This window comes from Vipera ursinii (genome assembly GCF_947247035.1).
Source record: "Vipera ursinii genome assembly, chromosome: Z".
NCBI classification, from domain to species: domain Eukaryota; kingdom Metazoa; phylum Chordata; class Lepidosauria; order Squamata; family Viperidae; genus Vipera; species Vipera ursinii.
The window spans coordinates 124,432,073-124,454,538 of record NC_139517.1 but is presented as its reverse complement, the minus strand read 5'-3'; the positions used below and the strand labels follow the sequence as shown (position 1 = coordinate 124,454,538).

General features: G+C 43.3%; 1 protein-coding gene across 2 annotated transcripts in view; it reads right to left on the bottom strand.

The window, feature by feature from the left end:
• Positions 1 to 535: 535 nt before the first annotated feature.
• Positions 536 to 22,466, bottom strand: part of XIRP1 (xin actin binding repeat containing 1) — a 37,711-nt gene continuing 15,780 nt past the window's right edge. The window contains exons 2-4 of one of the 2 annotated variants that reach the window (XM_083376966.1): positions 16,475 to 16,644; positions 14,121 to 14,173; positions 536 to 9,351 (exon numbers count right to left, since the gene is read on the bottom strand). In XM_083376966.1, coding sequence (XP_083233092.1) covers positions 1,787 to 9,349 — 7,563 coding nt within the window. In that variant the 5' untranslated portion in view covers positions 9,350 to 9,351; positions 14,121 to 14,173; positions 16,475 to 16,644 and the 3' untranslated portion in view covers positions 536 to 1,786. The remainder of the gene's footprint in view (positions 9,352 to 14,120; positions 14,174 to 16,474; positions 16,645 to 22,466) is intronic. The other variant, XM_083376967.1, reaches the window with a different exon arrangement.

Here is a 22,466-nt window from a genome sequence, read left to right as displayed (position 1 = left end):
TTGTTGTTTTTTGCTATTAGCTATTGGCTTTGAAGGGACGCGGTGGCTCAGTGGGTTAGGACGCTGAAGGTCGGCAGTTTGGCGGGTCGAATCCCGAGTGCCGCGTAACAGAGTGAGCGCCTGTTACTCGTCCCAGCTTCTGCCAACCTAGCAGTTCGAAAGCACGTAAAAATGCAAGTAGAAAAATAGGGACCACTACGGTGGGAAGGTAACAGCGTTCAGTGCGCCTTTGGCGTCTAGTCATGCCGGCCACATGACCACGGAGACGTCCTCGGACAAGCGCTGGCTCTTCGGCTTTGAAACGGAGATGAGCACCGGCCCCTAGAGTTGGAAACGACTAGCACGCATGTGCGGGGGAACCTTTACCTTTACCTTATTGGCTTTGAATGGATATATTCAGCCATCTTTTATCCAAGAAGTGTTGTTATCAGTCTGAACCAACTCATGACGAGAAAGTGAGAATTCAGAGGAATTTGAACTCTTTCAGCCGAAATACAGCAAATAATCAATGCAAGAAAAACAAACCACCATTTTTCAGAAGTCATAGTTTATCTTCATATGCAGGTTAAAAAAAAACCCCCACAGGATATCTAAAACATTTGGTTGAGAATATACAAAAAAGGCATAATAAAATTTATATAATTGATTTAAAGGTGGTTGCAAGAGGTAAAGGAAGCGATGGCTCTAGAGTAAAATACATAGTAACAATCAATAAATTACAATCCTAAAATAAAAAAGAGGCTAATAAAATCATTATCAATATGTTTAACTGCCTTCCTCATTGAACTAGAAAATATGTTCCCCGTTTTCATCAGAGGGGGCTGCAGTGAGGAGAATTCTTAAAATTCTGTAATTTTCCCTAATATGTAACTCTTGATAAACAGTGCTAACAAATCTGCCCAATGCAAAGTGTAATAAAACTAAAAAGGGATTAAACTCTCTACTTCCATTTGGGGAATATCCCCCACACTCGTTTTGTGTTGTATCTCTATCAGAGAAAGAATTTGTGAAATCTCTCTGGATGTACAAAAAAAGAAAAACAGAGAAGCAAATTGTCAGGCTAATAGCAAAAAGGGTCAGAAAATTAGTATATTTCTCAAAATGACAGCCAATTTGGTGTAATAGTTGAGGCACAAGCAGGAGACCATGAGTTCTAGTTCCACCTCAGGCACAAAATCAGCTGAGTGATCTTGGGCCAGTCACTCTCTCTCAGCCCTGGGAAAGGGGCAATGGCAAACCACTTCCAAAAATGTTGCCGGGAAAAATTCAGGAACTAATTCAGGCAGTTGCTAGGAATTGAGACTGACCTAAAGACACGCATTTTTTTAAAAAAAAAATCAACCTTCAAAATGTTGAATTACTATATGAGGACCATAATTTGTCATTGATCAGATGAACATCTAAGGCAAACATCTTCAGCTGTGAAAGATGGTGTTGAAAGCAGCCATCTTGTTTGTGTACTTTATTTTGTAGTTTGGCCTTTTTATTTTCTCTCTCTGGAACTGGAAACTTGGATTGCTGTTGAGTTGGAAGTCCTTTTAATCTTCAGCTTCTTTAGCTCTGAAGGAACATCTTAGGCTCATGCCCAACATTAAGACTATTATTTGGAGGGCAAAGAGTTTTTTCATTCTTTCTTTAAAAAAGATTAATGGCCACAAGAACAATAACATTGCTTATGGGTTTCAATCAGCAGAGTCCTTTTTAAATCCAATCAAAGTGGATGAATGCTAAACGGTCAACCTCAATGACCTTGTCGACCTCAACAGCTCAGCTCAAGGACGTTTGCTTATTTCTTCACTGGCTTGGAGTTGCTAAAGGTAACAAAGACCACCCCTGTTTCTTGGTGGCCATCACCTGAAGGGAAATTGTCTGGGCTGTTGAGATATCGACGAAGTATTGGAGAAGCTGTCACCTCATATCTAGTTGGGCAAGACACCATATCACAAGTGGAGGGAGTCTGAGTTTCCGACTGTTTGGTGACGGTTGTGGACGATGTGATGATTTTGTTTCCAAATTCATCTACCTCCTCATACTGCTCAGTCACTGTCCGGGTAGCCCCATAGAGTTTGGATCCATCATGGCTCGTTTGCAATTCTAGAATACTCTTCTGTCTCCTAGGATTGGAGGGACTTAAAGCGCTTAAAGAAGTCTTGGGGTTGTAATCAGAAGAAGCTCCCCCTTGGACTTTATCCTTTTCCTTAGTGCCATTAGTGTTCAGGTGTTGAGCCAAATGTCCAGGACTGCTGAGCTGTTGCTGTTTAATCAAACTTCCTCCTTTTTTAATTTGGATGACCTCCTGACCCCCTTCACCGAGAGTCCTGCTGTAGGGATCAGATCTCATTGGTTTACTTGGCAAGGAGCTGAAAAGATTTGGAGAGAATGTCTCTCTTTCAGTGGCCACTTCCATGGGGTGGGATGAAACTAAAGGCACAATCTGGGGTGATTCTGTACTTCTCCGTGCAGCAGATTGAATGGAGATGTAGGATGGAGAAGAAGGAGAATTTGATCGCGGCTGAATCACACGCGGAAGTTCAAGGGAGAGTTTGGGTACCTCGTGCTGATCAGCCACCTTTTCTCCTTCCCACGGTGAATTTGGTGTTCCCTTTTCTTGTTTGGCTTTGCTGGATATAATACTGATTTTGCGGATGTTGTTCCCCGCTGCAAGGTTTTGAGAATTTCCAAGCGATTCCTTCAGAAGACCTGAAAGTCCAGCTATGTCTGATTCAGACTTGAGACTAGAAATGGAATATAGAGCTTTCTTAATGGCGTCCTCAATATCCAGAAGTCTACTTAGGGTCTGCTCCTTCAAATGAACAATCTCAGCACTGGCTCGCTCCAGATCTTCAAAAGCTAACTCCACCGATGATACACTCTCTGAATCTTCTCTAAGTTCCTTCAACTGTTCAGCTTTCTCTACTTTGGGCTGTTTTGTCTGCTGAGGCTTTTCATCTACCACCCAATCGGCCACATTCTCAAAGAGATTTCTCAAGGCTTTGACATCCACCTTTGAGGTCTCCTCTTCAAACTCCTTCACTTGAGTTAAGATTTCTTCTAGAGCCTCCTGTTTCCGTAGGTTTTCAAATATCTCCATGGCTTCCTTGACATTTCCTTTCATGATCTCCTCTTTATGGACGGATAATCTCTTGCGACGTTCTTCTTCAGTTTCTTTGCCAACCTTTTCCCTCATGACCACCGCCAGATTTCCCTTCTCTGTATCCCAGTCATTCTTTATTTCTGGATCTCTTGAGCTACCACAGTTTGCAGTCTGATGTCTTGTTAAAACCTGTTTGCCTTCTAAATCTGAGGACACCAAAACAGCAGATGCTGGCCTGCCTGTCTGTGATTCCATGCTTGTTGTTTCTGACTTTGATGATGATGTGACCTGTGTCACGACAGCTCCTTTCCTCAGGACATTGGCGTGGCATTTGGCAGACAAATATGGCTTCCTGTGAACTTCTAGGTTAGGAAGATTCATTTGGCATTCAAAAGGTGTGAGAGAATCTTGCTTCTCAGATAAGACACCTCTCTTTTCTTCTTGGGATGTCTCCTGGAATCCTTGAAAGTCTTTGGTTAGACAACAATTTCCTTCTTGAGAACTATCCAATCCAGTTTTTATGGCCTCTAACAAAGAGCTGTGGCCAGTCAAGTCCACTCTGGCCCTCTTCTCTTTCCTTGCCTTAGATTTGTCTTCTTCATCCCGCAGAGGCAACTTTGTGATATCTTTTATTGACTTCTTCTCAACACTGAGGTCCTCAACATTGGTCACTACGGGTGAAGGACATGTAGCTGAATCCTTTTTACATTCCAATTGTCCCCAAATCTCACCTCCACATGCTTGGTTCATTGTAGGCAAAGGGTTTGGCTTGTTCTGTTCAGTCAAGGTGGGAGACTTGGAAGGAGAAGGAAGCCCAGGTGTCTTTCCTGGTTGCCCTCTGTTGCCACCAGCAGGGTGGAGGGGTCCCTCCTTCAAAAGGAATTCTGGTTTTGGGGGGATAATAGGCTTTTTCCTTGGTGGTGCGATCACATCAGGCTTGGGTGGCAGTTGTGGCTTCTCTGAAGGTCTCTGATGACTAGCTTTGGTTGGAGAAGACACGGGAGTTTTGAGGTCACATGGCTGCCTGGATGGGGAACAGCACCGAACTTCAGCCTCTCTTGGTTGGGGTGAGACTGCATAGACATCTGGTGTCATCAATGAAGCTGGAGGAGGAGGAGGAGGAGGAGGAAAGTCATTAACATCTCGTGAGCCTGCAGGTGCTACAGTAACTGTCTGGTCACTAACACATTCAACATCCTGTTTCTTTTTACCCATGGAATGAGATTGCCCTGCATTTCTGTATATCATGGCTGCTTTAAAATCCCCTTGGGACACATTAATGTTAGACTTCTCCAGAGACTCGAGTGTGGCTTTTAAGTTGCCACGGACCACGTCCTCTTTCTCAACTTGTCTCTGCTCAGTTGCAGCATTCTGCAGAGCTCTTATAGCTGTCTTTACATCCCCTCTGATTATAACGTCTTGCTCACGTTCTTCAGGAACGGAGTGCTCTTGGTAGTCTGATTCAAGGAATGGATTTACATAGGACTTCACGGGCTTGGCTGCGTAAAGGCCATCCTTAATACTAAGATCTGTCCTAGGTAACACTTGGCCAGCTTGATGGGCCCCAAAAGGCTTTGTCCCTCCCTGTCCATCCTCAGGGTCACTGACCTTTAGGGGTAAGGATGCTGGGCTCTTCTGAGACAGACTGACACCAGGCTGGAATGCCTCCTGCCTTCTAGAAGAGGACACTTGGCTGCCTGGCTGTTGCTTGCTGGCCTCACAGCCTTCTTTGGGTATTGTGCTTTGCATCGTTGCTGCGCAGGGTTGGGTGCCACACAGTTGCATGTTGTCAGTCATCTTTTGCAGCTTGCTTTGCACTTGCTGCTGCAGAGTTTTGGCTTCTGCTGTAGCTTTCCTTAGGCTGTACATTGCAGCTTGAAAATCGTTCCCAGGAACCTGCGTTGGGGATTGAACTGTTGTTGAGTTGATTTCTCCTGCCTTAAAACTGTGGAGCACTTCAACCATCTTCTGATCTGCCACTTGCACGGATGTCCTTTCCTTTCCATCTTCCAGAATTATTTGTTGTCCTGGTGTTCTTTGGCCACTATTTTGGGCTCCTTCCACCAACTGGAAGGGCAATGTGACAGGTGGAGGGACTACGTTTTCTCTGGATGGTGATGGGGTCCCACAGTGTACCAAATGACAGGGGGTGTAACTTTGATGATTTGCTTTGGGGGGTTCTCTTTCTGATGTATCTTCTTGGGTCTTCCACAAGAATGCTTGCTCAGCAGAGTTGTGATTCCCTTGAGTCACATCTGCTGTCCTCACGTCTTCCTTGTTCTGCACCAGGGTTGATGCTGTGACCTCTTGCCCAGTTTTTGGTGGTTCTTCTTTTGCTTGTGAAGAAACTAGCGATTCTATTTCTGAATCCCTCTGTAGGTTCTTTAAGTAGTCAAGATCTCCCTTCTCGATGCAGCGTGTGTACAACTGGACGTTCCCCTTCTCATTATCCTCTCGTCTGACGGTTGCTGTGGTTCTCTGCTCTTGTGAAGAAGTCAGAAGATTCCCAATCACGGACTTTACATCGCCTTTAACAAATGTATGCTGTTCAGCCACCTGCTGATGGAGAGAATAAATGATCACCATTGTTGATCCTGTGTCTGTCTCCTGCATAACTATTCCTTTCTTAACTGAGATCTCTTGGTTAAGAAGTTCTTGAAGAGTCCTTGCCATGTCATTCCTCGTGTCCACTTCACTTTTCTCAGCTTTGTTAGTGTCCAACAGCTGTACGGGAGTAATTTTGATAGCTCCATTGTCCTCTTCTCTCACTAGCAACCCTCTGGTCTCCATGTTGCTATTCTGAAGTAATTGCAACAAGATCACTTGCAAATTGTCTTCTACAATCTTTTCCTTTTGGACTTGGGGGGCTTCCTGGTTACTAAGCTGATATGTTGCCATCTTGATGCCCTCAATGTTATTGGCTTCAATAAGGATGCCGTTCTTTTGGATCAGTTGATGGGAGAACAACAGTTCCAAAGTATCCGTTGATGTCTTCTCTTTTGCCTCTGCTTCTCTGCCACATTGAAGAGAGCTGAATTTATCCAAGGGGGTACTTTCAAACAACCATGTAGTGCTTTTTACACAGGCCTGAGGAATCCCTTTCAGAGACTCTGTGCTTGTTGAAGCCTCTGGGTCTTTGAGACTGTCCATTGGTTGAGTCTCAAATAGCCAAGTGCAGCGTTTGACATCTCCTTTATGGATATCTTCTCTCTGGACTGTGGTCAAGCTGCTGGCACCTTCAGTGTCTCCTTTCAAGGTATCCATGGGCTGATTTTCAAAAAGCCATGTGGATGTCCTTACATCCCCTTGCTGGACATCACTGACGCTAACCATCCTCACGTACTTCTTTTGGCCGAGTTGTTCTGACTCAAAACGTTGCTTGTTAGATTGGACATCTCCCTTCTGTATGTCCTCAACACTCTTCCTCTTTTCTTCAGCAATGGAATCAAGAGGCTCTGTTTCAAACCTCCACCTAGCTGATTGGACATCTCCCTTCTTGAAATCTTCTTGCGTTACGGCTCGGATCACAAAGACCTCATCATCTTTCTTGATCTGATCCAATGGTTTTGTCTCAAACTGCCATCGGGCGCCTTTCACATCACCTTTTACGACTTCTTCCTTCTTCACCGAGGTCACTTCATGGTATCCCCCATCTTTGTCCTGAATAGCATAGAGGGGCTGGGTCTCAAACAGCATAATGCAAGAGTTGACATTGGCTTTTTCTGATGTTTCTTCATGGACTTTTTGGATTAGCGCCTCATTCTCTTTTTCATGAATCTGACCGAGAGAGAAGGTTTCAAAAATGAATCTTTTGCCCCCGACATCTCCACCTTGAATGTTCTTTTCCAGAGTTGTCTCTTGGAGACTCTCAGCACTGCTCTTCAAGGTGTCCATGGGGCAGTTTTCAAAAAGCCAGGTGAACTTGGGCACAGCCCCAGGTTCAATGTTCCCATCTACTGGGCTTTCTTTTACGACTGTCCTTGATTTAGCTGCAGTATCCAAAGGTTTGGCTTCAAAGAACTCTTTTACTCTGGACACCTCTCCAGACTGTATCTCCACCCGGCTGGAGCACCTGATTATTTTCTGGCTATTTCCAGGGACATTACTGGGCAGAGGTTCCGTTTCAAAGAGGTGCCGGACAGTTTTCACATCTACCCCTTGTAATTCCTCCTGGCGGAAGGTCTTTCTGATCTGTAAGTGTTGTTCTTCTTGACCTTTCAGGGTATCCAGAGGTTGAGTTTCAAACATCCATGTATATGACTTGACATCAGCTTGAGGCACAAGGTCTTCTTGGTTCTCCTTCATCTCATCTTTCTCACACAGGGCATCAATTGGCTGTGTCTCAAACAACCACCGGCAAGTCTTTACATCTCCTCCTTTAGAAACTTCCCTTTTCTCAGAAATGTTCTGCTCTTCTTGGTTGACTTGGCTGTGGATGACATCAATGGGCTGGGTTTCAAAGAGCCATTTGGCTGTCTGAACATCTCCAGCCATGATCTCCTGCTTAGTGATGCCCCTGATCACATCCACTTTTTGGATGCTCCCATCAAACTCATCTAAAGGTTTGGTTTCAAACATCCATTTGTAGTTCTTCACACCTCCACTGGTCACTTCTTCGTCTCTACTTACGGATGTGACCTGGTGGAAGTGGCCAAAGCAGTCCTTAATGGCGTACAAAGGTGTTGATTCCAACAGGAGATGATTGCTTCTCACCTGCTCAGAAAGGATGTCTTCTTCTCCCTTGGTGATCTCCTCGGTGCTGACTTGCCTGATGCTATCTAGAGGAAGTGTCTCAAAGAGGCTCTTGAATGCTTTCACGTCCCCTTTCTCTACCTCTTGGACAGGTGCAGTGCAGAAATCTTCAGCTGGAGATTTTGAGATGGTTTCAAAAGGGCAGGTCTCAAAAAGGTGTTTTGTTTGCTTCACAGCTCCTTTCTCATCTTTCGAAAGCTCTACTTTTTTTAAATGTCCAACTTCAAAATGATCCCTCAGGGTTTCCATAGGTTGTGTTTCAAATAACCAGAGAGTTGATTTCACGTCCCCTTTGATAACTTCTTCCTTAGCTGGAGGGCTGCTGGAGGATTCACCTTTCAGACTGTCAAGAGGTTGAGTCTCAAAAAGTAGGCACTGTTTGCTGACATCAGCTCCTTGGATTAGATCTGGAGACGCTTTGAAATCGGCTTCGGACAATGTGAATTCCTTTATGGCATCTAGAGGTTGAGTTTCAAACACCCATTTTGTTCCACTGACATTTCCCTTGGCAGCTTCCTCTAGGGATATTCCACGAATAACTTGCACTTTGGAAGTATCCTTGTTGATGGTGTCCAATGGCTGGGTTTCAAACAGCCACCGAGCGGTCTTCACTGAGTTGGTCTGTGTTTCTTCTCTGCAGATGGATTTGATCTCATGAATGCTTCCTGTTTTATCCTGGAGAGCACAGATGGGTTCAGTCTGGAAAAGCTTGATGATTTTCTTGACGCCACCTTTGAGTTCCTGAATTTCTGACTTCAGCTGCAGGATGTTCTCCTCTTCCACAGAGTTGCAGTGACCCAAAGCTTCTAAGGAATGAGTCTCAAAAAGTTGTGCGGCTCCTTTCACATCCCCTCTCTCAACAGGCTCCTTCAGGAGCGTTTCCTGCACATCTGTCTCATCCAAGTACATTTTGTTTAAAGAGTCTAAAGGTTGAGTTTCAAATAACCACCGAGCAGTATGTACATCTCCTTTCGTTTCTTGTAGTTCCGATGCTTTGGCCGAAGTGAGCAGCCCGTCTCCATGAGAAGGCTGGCCTTCAAACTTCGTGGACCTGTTCTTTACATCTCCACTTGGGATGGCTTCGTCCTCAGCCAGATTTTTAGCAGCTTGACGTTCCCCAATGGAGTCCAGGGACCAGTTCTCAAAGATCCAACGCATGGATTGAACTTCGCCTGGAACCACCACATCTGGAGTCGCCATGACTGGCTCATTTGGGTCATCTGGACTCAACATTTCTGCCAGGTCTTCTGACACGGCTTCTTCCAGGTTTTTCCTGAGCTCAGGATGCATGTGGCGGTAAAGTCTTTTCAACTCATTTACTTGGCGTTGCTGGTAGAACTTGGAGAAGGATTCTTTAGGTGGAGGTAAAGGAAGAGAGCTAGAATCTGGTATCCCTGAAGCAGCAGGAGAGTCCTGGAGGGGAGGAGGAGGAGGAGGAGGAAGGTCTTCCACTGCTTTCTTCTCATCTGCACCAGAAGTCCCTTCACGCTGAGTGTCTGCCATCTCTAAGGAAACAGGGTTTGCAGCATCAGTATTATGCTGATCAACCATCAACCATCCTGTTAGTGTGAAATTCCAAACTCATGCAACAGCTTGGGTTAATATTGAAAAGAGGTCTCTTCATTCCAGACCTCCCTCCCTCCCTCCCTCCCTCCCTCTCTCTCTCTCTCTCTCTCTCTCTCTCTCTCACACACACACACACACACACACACACACACACACACACAGAGGGAGAGAGTTCCTCCATCAGTTCTACCGGTAGTCTTGACTTGCAACCACAGTGGAACTGGGATTTCAGTTGTAAGTCATTGCAGTTGTAAGCTGAGGCACCACTTGACTGGCCTGGGTGTTTCTACTGCTTTCATGACTGGCGTAAAGCAAGTCACCATGGTCGTTAAGTGAATCACGTGGTCATTAAATGAATCCTGCCTATCCAATGGGTGGGGTTTTTTTGTGATTTTTCTACTGGAGAACACAATTGTAAATTGTGGTGGCGTGACCGTCACATGACCACAGGGCAGCTGTAACTTTGAGGATGAGTGGCAAGAAGCTTTTTCGAAATATATTTTAATTTCAAATGGTCATTAAGCAACTGGCATTAAGCGAGGACCACCTGTACTGTGTGAATGAGTGGGATAAAGTGATGTCTAATTTGACACTGAAAGACAGTAAAAGTGGCACTTTGGTGTTTAATGCCTTATTCAGACATTCCAGAATGTAACAAAGGTCATTTAATCTAATTGGCATCAGATATTTATTTTATTTTATTATATTTATATACCGCCCTTTCCTGAAGGACTCAGGGCGGTTTACAGGGTGATTAAAATGAAAAATACAAAAGTTAAAAACAATTTAAAAAATTATATCAATCCCTGAACAAATAAAAACCCCCAGTTAAAATTAAATTTTAAATCCTCAGCCTGGGCCAGAGAGCTCGAAGAGCCAGGTCTTCAGGTCCCGGCGGAATGAACGGAGGTCGGGGGCAGTCCTCAGCTCCACGGGCAGCTGGTTCCAAAGGGCAGGCGCACCCACTGAGAAGGCCCTATCCCTGGGTGTCACCCGCCGGCAATCTCTTACCAGTGGCACCCTGAGAAGACCCTCCCTGTGGGAGCGCACTGGACGAAGGGAGCTTGATGCCGGCAGCAGGTGTTCCCTCAGATATCCTGGACCCAAGCCATTTAGGGCTTTATAGGTCATCACCAGCACCTTGAATCTCACCCGGAGGGCAACCGGGAGCCAATGCAGCTCGCAGAGTAGAGGTGTTACATGGGTAGCAGGGACAAAAATGGCAAGGAGCGGGCAGTCTCTTAGTATATAACTGCCTACATTCAGACATTAGCCATCTGTTCCTTGTGAACGTGCATCTCCCCTTTCTCAGAAACCTCTTTTGTTACAGGCTCAGATACCCCCTATTCTAGGTCTGATGAGGCTACGTAATAGCCGAAGAAACAGAATTCATAGTATCCAGTGAGTAGTTATACTAAGTGAGCCATTTGCAAACTCTAGCTCTGGCTCAGGCTGAGGCATTACAGCCAAAAGCTTGGAATGAACAGGATCTGTTCTTTGGGGGCAATTTGCAGGAACAGTTCTCCTTGTACTGGTCTCTAAAGATGCTCATTTTAACATTATTTACTGGATTCCTCTAGGAGGAGGCACATAATAGCAGTGTTCCAATATTTGAGGGGCTTCCACAAAGAAGACAGGATCAACCTATTCTCCAGAGCACCCGAAGACAGGATAAGAAGCAATGGATGGAACTAATCAAGGAGAGAAGCAACCTAAAACTAAGGAGAAACTTCCTGATAGTGAGAACAATTAACCAGTGGAACAACCTGCCTCCAGAAGCTGTGGGTGCTCCATCACTGGAAGCTTTTAAGAAGAGATTGGACAACCATTTGTCTGAAATGATACAGGTTTTCCTGCTTGAGCAGGGGGTTGGACTAGAAGACCTCCAAGGCCCCTTCCAACTCTGCTATCCTGTTATTCTTGCATGTTTGAAAGTTGCTAATTGTTTTTTGTACTGCCTTACTTAGGAAAACTAACAGATTAGAATGTGAATCAGCTCAAGGTTAGAAGTCTTCCAAAACCATCCTTTGCATCTTATCCTATTGTATTAAAATGACAGATTGATTGGTTATGAATCAACAAATCAGCATCAAGAAGATCTTGCTTGGAAAGAATCATTTAGACATTTGCTGTAAAGCACCACTGTCATAGATTGCGACGTAGTCCGGAGAGGAACCACGCCTAGGTGAACTAATACTATTTTGTCGTAAGGTTACAATAGGCTGTTTGGGGTGTCATTCTGGACACAGAGCTTAGCAGGGCTCCAGTAATATCAATCCTGGTCTATCAGGACAACCCAGCATCCTGTTCCTCAATGGTTTTAGTTGGAGACTTGGAATCTCAGTGGTTCCAATATTTCCAACAACAATCTCAATCATCCAATATTTAAAGGGCTCCTGCAAAGATGAGGGGGTCAGACTGGCTTCCAAAGCACAAAAAGGCAAGACAAGAAACAATGGATAGAAACTAATCAAGGAGAGAAGTGACCTAGAACTGAAGAGAAATTTCCGAATGGTGAGAGCGATCAACCAAGGGAATAGCTTGCCTCCAGAAGTTGTGGGTGCTCCATCACTGGAGGCTTTCAAAAAGAGACTGGACAGCCATTTTTCTGAAATGGTATAGGGTCTCCTCCATGAGCAGGAGGTTAGACTAGAAGATCTTCAAGGTCCCTTCCAGTTCTGTTATTCTATTCTATTCTATTCTATTCTATTCTATTCTATTCTATTCTATTCTATTCTATTCTATTCTATTCTATTCTATTCTATTCTATTCTATTCTATTCTATTCTATTCTATTCTGTTATTCTACGTTTTATGGTTAAATAATTATTATTGAAGGAATTATATATTGGAGCCTTGGTGTGTGTATGGTGTGCCTTATGGTTTTCATACAGGTAGTCCTCAACTTACGACTAGTCGCTTAGTGACTGAAGGAAGTCCTGACAGATCCACATTGGAATTACTTACAACGTGGATTTGAAGTTCTGATGGTCATTCCCCCCTCTTTCAGGGCTTGGCAACTGAATTTATGGATATTGGCGACCGAACCATGGTCACAGATTTCAGAAATGTGGACTTCAACTCCCATGAATGGCTGGGAAGTCCACACATGGATACAATCAAGATCACGTGAAGTACTAATACCACTTTACAATGCCTTGGTAAGGCCACACCTGGAATACTGCATCCAGTTTTGGTCACCACGATGTAAAAAAGATGTTGAGACTCTGGAAAGAGTACAGAGAAGAGCAACAAAGATGATTGGGGGACTGAAGGCTAAAACATAGGGAACGGTTGCTGGAATTGGGTATGTCTAGTTTAATGGAGAGAAGAGTGATAGCAGCGTTCCAATATCTCAGGGGCTGCCACAGAGAAGAGGGAGTCAAGCTATTCTCCAAAGCACCTGAAAGCAGGACAAGAGGCAACGGATGGAAACTAATAAAGGAGAGAAGCAACCTAGAACTGAGGAGAAACTTCCTGACAGTGAGGACAATTAACCAGTGGAACAACCTGCCTCTAGAAATTGTGAATGCTCCAACACTGGAAGTTTTTAAGAAGAGACTGGACAGCCATTTGTCTGAAATGATATAGGGTTTCCAGCCTTAGCAGGGGGTTGGACTAGATGACCTCCAAGGTCCCTTCCAACTTTATTATTATTATTATTATTATTATTATTATTATTATTATTATTATTATTATTATTATTATTATTATTTATTATTATTATTATTATTATTATTATTATTATTATTATTATTATTATTATTATTATTATTATTATTATTATATCTGAAAGCTGCCAAGTGTTGAAAACAGGATGACTTTGCATTTTCCCAATTTACTCTATAGCTCTATGATTCTCTGGTATACAGGTATATTTAGTGAGTGTTCACATTTACAACAGCACCGGAAAAGGTGACTTATGACTGTTTTCCACACTTATGGCCATTGCAGCAGCCTCATGGTCACGTGATCATAATTTACGCGCTTGGCAACTGGCTCATATTCAGGATGGTTGCAGTGTCCTGGGGTCATGTGATCACCTTTTGCAAACTTTGGACAAGCAAAGTCAATGAGGAAGCCGGATTCACGTAACAACCTTGTAATTAACAACAACTGCAGTGATTCACTTAACAACTGTGGCGAGAAAGATTGTACAATAGGGCAAAATTCACTTAACTATCTCACTTAGCAACAAAAAACTGGGCTCAGTTATGGACGTAAGTCGAGGACTACTTGTATGTCTCATGCAGCTATTAATGGGCCTGATCCTGACTACCTTTGGAGCCCGAAAAAGGTAATCAAGAGATGCCAGCGTCTTTAGCAGGCAAAACTACAGAAAGAAGGAAAGACACAGCGGAGGAAAATAGCCAAATTATTTTGTTTTTCACCTGACAGATCATGAATAGACCTGCAGAGCGCGAAAGTGTGAAAGAGATCCCTGAATTACAACATAAAATCAATCCCATTTCCTGCACATTTTTAGCGTGGTGAGTTCCTCAGTTATACGCATGAACATTTTTTTTAATAAGCAAGAAACGAATACAAGAGTAAGCTAGAAGAAGAGGAAATGAAACAGCATTTTCAAACTAGCTTGGTATTAGTGAAGTTCCAAAAAACACGATTATTTTGCACATCCTGAATCACACAACTTCAAGCAGTTGACTGCAGAAATTGGGTTAGGCAACCATAGTCCCAGAATTTCCTACCTGCTTGCTTGCTGGTTATCAAGAGTATTATAAGGGATCTGGTGTATGAAATTCTGAATAGAACATAGAAAAACAGAAAAGCAGTAAGTGGTGCATGATTTATACACGGGTGGTATATGATATAAATTTAACATAATAAATTTCTTTCTTTCTTTCTTTCTTTCTTTCTTTCTTTCTTTCTTTCTCTTTCTTTCTTTCTTTCTTTCTTTCTTTCTCTTTCTTTCTCTTTCTTTCTTTCTTTCTTTCTTTCTTTCTTTCTTTCTTTCTTTCTTTCTTTCTTCCTTCCTTCCTTCCTTTCTTTCTTTCTTTCTTTCTTATAAAACTGCAGCTTTAGCTTAGATTTAAGTGTAATACTACAAAGTGGATTTCGTTTTTTTATTTGCATGACTTATAAATAAAGCAGCTAGTTCAAAGTTATAATGCCACTGAAAAAGTGACTTATGACTGTTTTTCACACTTATGACCGCTGCAGCATCCCCATGGTCATGTGATCAAAATTCAGACACTTGGCAACTGATTCATATTTATGACGGTCACTGTGTCCCGGGGTCATGTGATCCCCTTTTGTGAGCTTCTGACAAGCAATGGAGAAACCTGATTCATTTAACAACCGTATTATTAACTCAACAACTGCAGTGATTCACTTAACGACTGTGGCAAGAAAGGTCATTAAATGGGGCAAAAGTCACTTGACAATAGTCTCGCTTAGCAACATAAATTTTGGGCTCAGTTGTGGCAATAAGTTGAGGGCTGCCTATATTTGCTTGTTTGTTATGATGTAGACACACTCTTCCTTTATGGCAAACCATAATGCAAACACATTGCAGTCAATTCATTTTTCTGTTGTGTCCCTCTGATGCGGTGTTTGCCAACCTTAGCCATGTTAAGATGTGTGGACTTCAACTCCCAGAATACCCCAGCCAGCAATGAGTGAGTCAATCTTAAGTGGTCATTAGTTGGATCAACATTATAGTGGCATTTTCCTCCTTTTTTCCATCACTGAGAAAACACAGCTTTAAAGTATATAAAATATTTCGGTTTTATCACTCCTTAATTTGGGGAAAAGTCCAGTTAAGAAAGCAAGGAAAATAGCAGTGGGGTGGTAACAATGTAGTTTTCTTTCAAACCAAGGAAGAAAGAACAATTCAGTCACTAAGAAGCGGATAAATTTCATAATTAATTTCAAGCCTCAAAATTAAAGGAATTGTAACTGGGTGTCTAGGAAATATATTTTTATTTATTAAATTTTTATACCGCCCTTCTTCCGAAGGACTCAGGGTGGTGTACAGGGCTATAAATATAAAAACGAAGTACAAAAGTTAAAAAAACAATTAAATATTATGCCCAATATAAACAATAATTAAAAACCATGTTAAAACCCCGACCCTAACCCATCAAACCAGGCCGGATTGTTCAAATAAATAAGTTTTTAGATCCCGCCAGAAGGAGCGAAGGTCGGGGGCCAACCTGAGCTCGACCGGCAAGCGGTTCCACAGGTCTGGCACGCCCACAGAGAAGGCCCTCCCCCTGGGGGTCACCAGTCGACATTCTCTGATCGGAGGCACCCTGAGGAGGCCCTCTCTGTGGGAGCGCACTGGACGGAGGGAAGTTGACGCTGGCCGCAGGTGTTGCCGTAGGTAATTCGGACCCATGCCATGTAGGGCTTTGTAAGTCATTACCAACACTTTGAATCTCACCCGGAGGGCAACCGGCAGCCAATGCAGCTCGCGGAGCAAAGGTGTAACATGGGAGTATCGGGAGACTCCCAGCACAACTCGCGCGGCTGCATTCTGCACCAGTTGGAGCCTCCGAGTGGTCTTCAAGGGCAGCCCCATGTAGAGAGCATTACAGTAGTCCAGACGAGAGGTCACGAGCGCATGAGTGACTGTACGCAAGGCATCCCGGTTCCCTTGGACAGTAATATACAGCATCACCCATTTGGAGTAAAGTCCACCTTTCCTAGCTCGAGGCTTTGTATCCCATGCTTCTCAGCCACTATTGCAAGGAACTATAGGCAGTGAAATCTACCACTTTTGACCTGCAATTGAAAGCTGGTATAGACTTGCCTCTAAAATCTTTGTTCATATATTTTGATGCCACCTGAACCCAGGATTTTGAATTTTTGCACCTTGGAGTTTGCAGATTTTTACAGGCCTCCCCTGCCCATTCCTGCCTCCCCTGACATTCAGATGCACAAAATGCCTTTATATGCAGTTGGTTGCATGAACGACAGTTTGGCCACAAAAGCCCACCACGGCATTGAAAAGGAAAAAAAAATATGCGCCTTTTCATCCTGATGGAACATTTGCTGGAGAAAATAGTTCTAGAGAGGCAGAAACGTAACGGAAACTCACCCGCTCTGTCTGACGGTCGGTGGGATAAACAGCCGCCGCAGCAGCAGCTATGTGGGAGAGATAGAGAGCAGAGAGATCCTTAACGGAGAGAGACGGGGAGAATCCCACTCCTTGCGGAGACACGTGGCTTCTGTTGTCAGAGGCAGCTAAAACTCCTGGAAACTTTTCATCTGAAAGAGGAACAGAGGGAGATTCAAAAAATTAAGAGACATCTCAAGGCACCAGCATCAGTAGATCAAGGTTTATTCCTGAGTGGAGTAGGACAGCTTTAAGGATGTTGGACATACCCTGAGGATACCCCAGCTCAAGGTTATCCTTACATGGGGTAATTTGAAGCCAGTGCTTCTCTGTCTGACCAACCTACACCACAGCGCTGATGACATCACCTAGTTGGGTAATGAAATGTCTGCAAGGAGACAATGTGATTCCCAGTCCCATCTTAGCCATGAAAGACAGCTAGGTGACCTTGGCCAGTCACTCTCTCTCAGCCCAACCCACATCACAGGGTTGTTGTTGTGAGGAAAACAGGTGGAGGAAGGGGTGTTAGATATGTTTGCCACCTGGAGTTATTTGTAAAAATACTAAAGGTAGAATAGAAAGAAGATAGATAGATAGATAGAGATAGATAGATAGATAGATAGATAGATAGATAGATAGATAGATAGATAGATACTGTAGATAGATAGATAGATTAGACAGACAGACAGACGGACAAATAGATAGATGATAGATAGAAGTATGTATGTGTGTGTGTGTGTGTGTGTGTGTGTGTGTGTGTGTATAGTGACAGCTCATATTTGTGTAAATTTTAGATTGCTAACAAAGAATTAAATTAAATTAAAGTGTATATATATATATATATATATATATATATATATATATATATATATATATATATATAGAGAGAGAGAGAGAGAGAGAGAGAGAGAGAGAGAAAGAAGGGGGAGGGAGGGGGGAGGGAGGGGGGAGGGAGGGGGGGAGAGAGAGAAAGAAAGAGAGAGAGAGAGAGAGAGAGAGAGAGAGAGAGAGAGAGAGGACATCAAAAATCTCATACTATGTCACAAGATTGTACCAGCCCTCAGCTTATGACTGCAACAGGTTGTAAGTAGCGCTGGTCATTAAGCAGGTCATCAGGTGATTCTGACTGATTTTGTTAAGCAAACACCGCATTAAGTAATCCCATTGTTTCCAATGGGTGTTTTTTTTTTACTGGAAACTAGAAATAAATGCAAGTTTCCCGCAAAAATAATTTTAAATCAAAAGGCTATCTAAGGCTTATTTGTGCTGTTTCGTAAGTAGATCCTAGAGAGGGATAAAAAGTTGAACCAAGGCAATCAGATTTAATCATTTTTGCTAATCCTGTTGGCCCTCCTATCTCTCAATAACCATAATTGGCTTTTGGAGAAAAATTCCCACTATATGCATGTGGTTGCTTTTATTTGCACTTGCACACCCGTGAGTATGGAAACAAACCCAGTTGTTAGTAGCACAGACTGAGCACTGCATACATTCAAGAAGGCTGAAAAAAAATCACACAGCTCTTGTTAAAATGGAAACAGGGGTAAACTGTGGTTCTTGAGTAATTCATTCTTGAGGGGTAAGTAGTTCTTGAGTCAGGAATAAAATACATTAGCTGTGAAATGTCGCATCTTCTGTGAAATTTTAACATCTCCTGCCTCTTTCTAGTAAATCTACTCCTGATTTCTCGTGAAGAGATTTCCTTACTCATTAGGCCAACTGAGATGATGCCAGATAATGGAAAATACTACAGGTAGTTCTCAACTTACAATCATTTGCAGAGTGACCGTTTCACGTTACAACCACATTGAGAAAATGGATGACCAGTTACTACAACTGTCACAACATCCCCACAACATCCCCATATATGCTGATCCCCATGTGATCATGTGACCGGCATATATTCATAATGGACACAGGATCCTGGAGTCATGTGATCACCATTTGTAAGCTACCCAGCCAACTTCTAACAGGCAAAGTCAACACTGGATTTGGTTAATGACTGCAGGATTCGTTTAAAAACTGCTGCCATGGTAAGAAAAAATTTGTAAAATCAGGTGTGACCCACTTAACGATTTCCTCGCTTAGCAATGGAAACTTTTTTCCCCAGTTGTGGTCGTAAGTGGAGGGCTAACTGTACTTTAATCCTGTCACCGTTAAGGAGGACATGAAGCTGTCTCCCTCATGATAAACACAATATTGTGGAGACAAAGTCTTTGCTAGGTGTGAAGATGGCCAAAGCCTTCCCTGAGTTGAATGTGATCCTTAGTGACCCTACAAACATGTCTATTAATCTTCCTGGCAGCATATACATAGTGCTTGACTTACAACAGTTACTTACAACTTACAACAGTTCATTTAGCATCCCCCTTGGTCACGTGATCAAAATTCAAATGCTTGGCTCATATTTATGACGGTCACAGTGTCCCGGGGTCATGTGATCTCCTTTTGTGAACTTCTAGCAAGCAAAGTCAATGGGGAAGCCAGATTCACTTAACAACCGTGTTACTAATTTAACGGCTGCTTTAACGGCACACTTAAAAACTGGGGCAGGAAAAGTCATAAAACAGGGCACAATTCACTTAGTAACTGTCTTGATTACCAACATCAGTTCTGAGTTGGGATCCACCTGTACACAAGTGGTTTGTCATTGCTCTCCTAGATTCCTGTATAGTTCCCATCTTGCGTTTAGATCTGGGTGAATTCTTACTTGCATCCGGCTGCATTCTGCTACATCTTTTGCAGCCTTTCTCCCTCCCAACAAGATTCAAGAGATGGAAAGCAGCAGAGAGAGAATAAAGCAAAACCGTCCGAATTAAACGCTGCTTTAGGCTTCCAAGCACCCCTATCCCCCTTATCTCTCTCTCTCTCCCCCCCCCCCCCACTTTTGCTGCTGGTGACTCAGGCCTCAAACAATGCGACCCACCTGTTCACGGCCATCTTCTCCTGCCCCCAGGACTGGCGAGCTGCTGCATCCACCCTGTTGCTATCATCGGAAAGAACTTTTTGGAAAAGAGGCACCCAGCCCACCTCAGTGTTGGAAATGCCCAAGAGCATTTCATCCACTTTAAAAGGGACAATCTCTGCCCGAAACAAATATGCTTCCCTAAGCAAAACGTCTATTGTGTGCCTGTGTAAGCTTGGTGTCAGCCCAGTGCCAATTCCATGGTAGTAGAAATATGCGGTGCAGAACACAGAGTAAGTCCCTTTTGTCCTCCTCCTCCTCCTTCTTTGACATCTGATGGGGGATATGTTGGGGTTTTAATGGGGATTTTTATATTGTTATTGATTGTTTTAGCTGGGCTACTATTTAATTCTTTTTAATTTTTGTATCCTGTATTTTTTATATGTGCCCTGTTCACCGCCCTGAGTCCTTCGGGAGAAGGGCGGTATACAAATATAATAAATCAAATCAAATCTTTCTGCCTTAGATCTCAGAAGTGGGGTGGATTCCCACATGACTTAAAGCCATCTGGGTCCTCTATTTGATTCACTTCCTCCTTACACCCTGCATGTCTGTGGAGATTCTCAATCTTCCATATCATGGTTGTGTCAAAAGTGTTTTTCTCCAAAAGGCAACTGGATTTTCTTAATTCCCACCCCCCCTTTGAAACATTTCACTTCTCATCCAAAAAGCTTCTTCAGCTCTAGCTGAATGAACTTCCCACCATTTATTTAGAACTGAAGAAGCTTCTTGGATGAGAAGCGAAACGTTTTCAAACAAAACAAAAAAAACCACAAGAAAGTCCAGTTCATGCAAAGACTCTTGAGAAATTCCGGCAACCTCATCAAACTCCTTTGAGATCTTTTAAAACAATGTTTCTCAACCTCAGCAACTTTAAGATAGGTGGACTTCAACTCCCAGAATTCCTCAGCTAGCATGTTGGTGGGGGACTTCTGGGAGTTGAAATCCATGGCACTTGCTGGTAAATTCTGGGAGTTTCTTTTTTTATGGGCACCTACAAATAGAAATACAATAGATGAGATAAAATATTGAATTAGGGAAAAAAACACCATGATAAAATCTCCATAATATGGAGCCACAGAATTGCAATGGGATGGAGGTTATAATTCAATATCTAAAGAAGCTAACCATCTAACCATTTCTGATGTGGCTGCAATGAGACCTTCCTAAGTGCCTTGAAATTTCCTGAGAAGACATACTTGAACTATGTGTGTTATCATTTGTTCCAGTGCACCACTGTCACCCTGCAGAATCTCAGCCATTCACACAGTACACTGCTTCCACAGTCTTAAAGTGGCTCGTCTCCGGACTACGCAAGAATATAACCTTTTTGCAGCAGTCATTAAGCAAATTCCGTGCTCATAGAACAACTGCAACGGCCGTTGAGTAAACAAGGCAGTTATTAAGCAAATCCATTGTTCATTATGGAGCATTTTTGCCAAAAACTAGAAGTAAATGCTGATTTTCAGCAAAAATGTCATATATTGTGGTGACATAATTACAGAACATTGCAAATGGCCATATATGCAGGCTGGTTGCTGAGCAACCAAAATGCAGTCACATGACTATAGGGGGTGTGGCCATTGCAACATTGGAACTAGGTTGTAAATTCTTGGGGAGGGGTGGGGTCTGTTATGACTTTGAATGGTCACTAAGCGACCATTCATAAGTCAAGGGTTATCTATAAAAGAAATTTGAGTCAGAAGCAGAAATGTAATTTGAGGAAAGTGCTAGACAAGACCTCTAGATAAAGACGAGGAGGAAGGAAAAATACATTCAGACTTGCAAGATTTTGTTTCTCTAAGTCTACAATAAAAATTGTATTAATGCAGATAGTCCTCGACTTACAACAGTCATTTAGTGATCATTCAAAGTTACAACAGAACTGAAAAAAGTGGCTTTCGAACGTTTTTCACACTTACAACCATTACAGCATCCCCATGGTCACTTGATCAGAATTCAGATGCTTGGCAACTGACTCACATTTATGACGGCTGCAGTGTCCCTGGGGTCGTGTGATCCCCTTTTGCAACCTTCTGCCAAGCAAAGTCAATGGGGAAGCCAGATTCACTTAACAACCGTGTTACTAATTTAACAACCACAGTGATTCATTTAACAATTGGGGCAAGAAAGGTTGTAAAAAAGGGGCGGAATTCACTTAGCAACTTATCTCACTTAGCAACAGAAATGTTGGGCTCAGTTGGGATCATCTGTTGAGGACTACCTGTATTTGTGACTTTAGTCCCTGTTCTGACCTACCTTGAAGGACTGATTTATTTCAAAATAGCCTTGAAGTTCAGACCACATTGAAAAATGGAGCCCGTACTGATTCTTCCAGTTGTGCACACTCTTCACACAAAGCAGATCTTTAACAACCAGCTCAGCCCTGCCCTTGCCACAAGGCATGCTGGCCTCTTGACCAATAACCCCTCCAGCACCATCCCAGTCTTTAAATGGCCTGGGGAATCTATTGCTGGAAGTTAAGGAATTCACTTGTGTGGCCTGACCCTTAATCCTTCTGCCGTTGCTTGCCTGGGGGATAATTTGATCCTGACACAGACCCTCTGACGGCTGGCGCCGCTCATGCCCCTGGTGTTGTTGACTTCTCATAGATGGATAAGCAGTAATAATAGCTGGAGGAGAAGCCAACGTGGCAGCCAAAGGGAGGTGGGGAGCGGGCTCTGTTTGCAGGCCCCATTCATTTTAAGGGCTATAAGCTCAACTGCCTTCCCCCCCCCTCCTACCCCTTCTGCATGCGAGTTGGCTATTGTTCGCAGCTTCCAAGCCCTAATCCTGTCTACATTCCTGGCCAGTTCCTGGCCACCAGTCATGGCCAGCAACAGATGGCAAAAAATCACAGGCTGGTAAAAAGAGATGGGTCGACTTGAAGCATCTCATCGAACATAGAATAATCGAGTTGTTCTAGCCTAGTCTTATTCTAGAGCAGAAATGTCAAACACAAGGCCCGGGGGTCGGATCCGGCCCGCAAAGTGGTTTCATGTGGCCCCC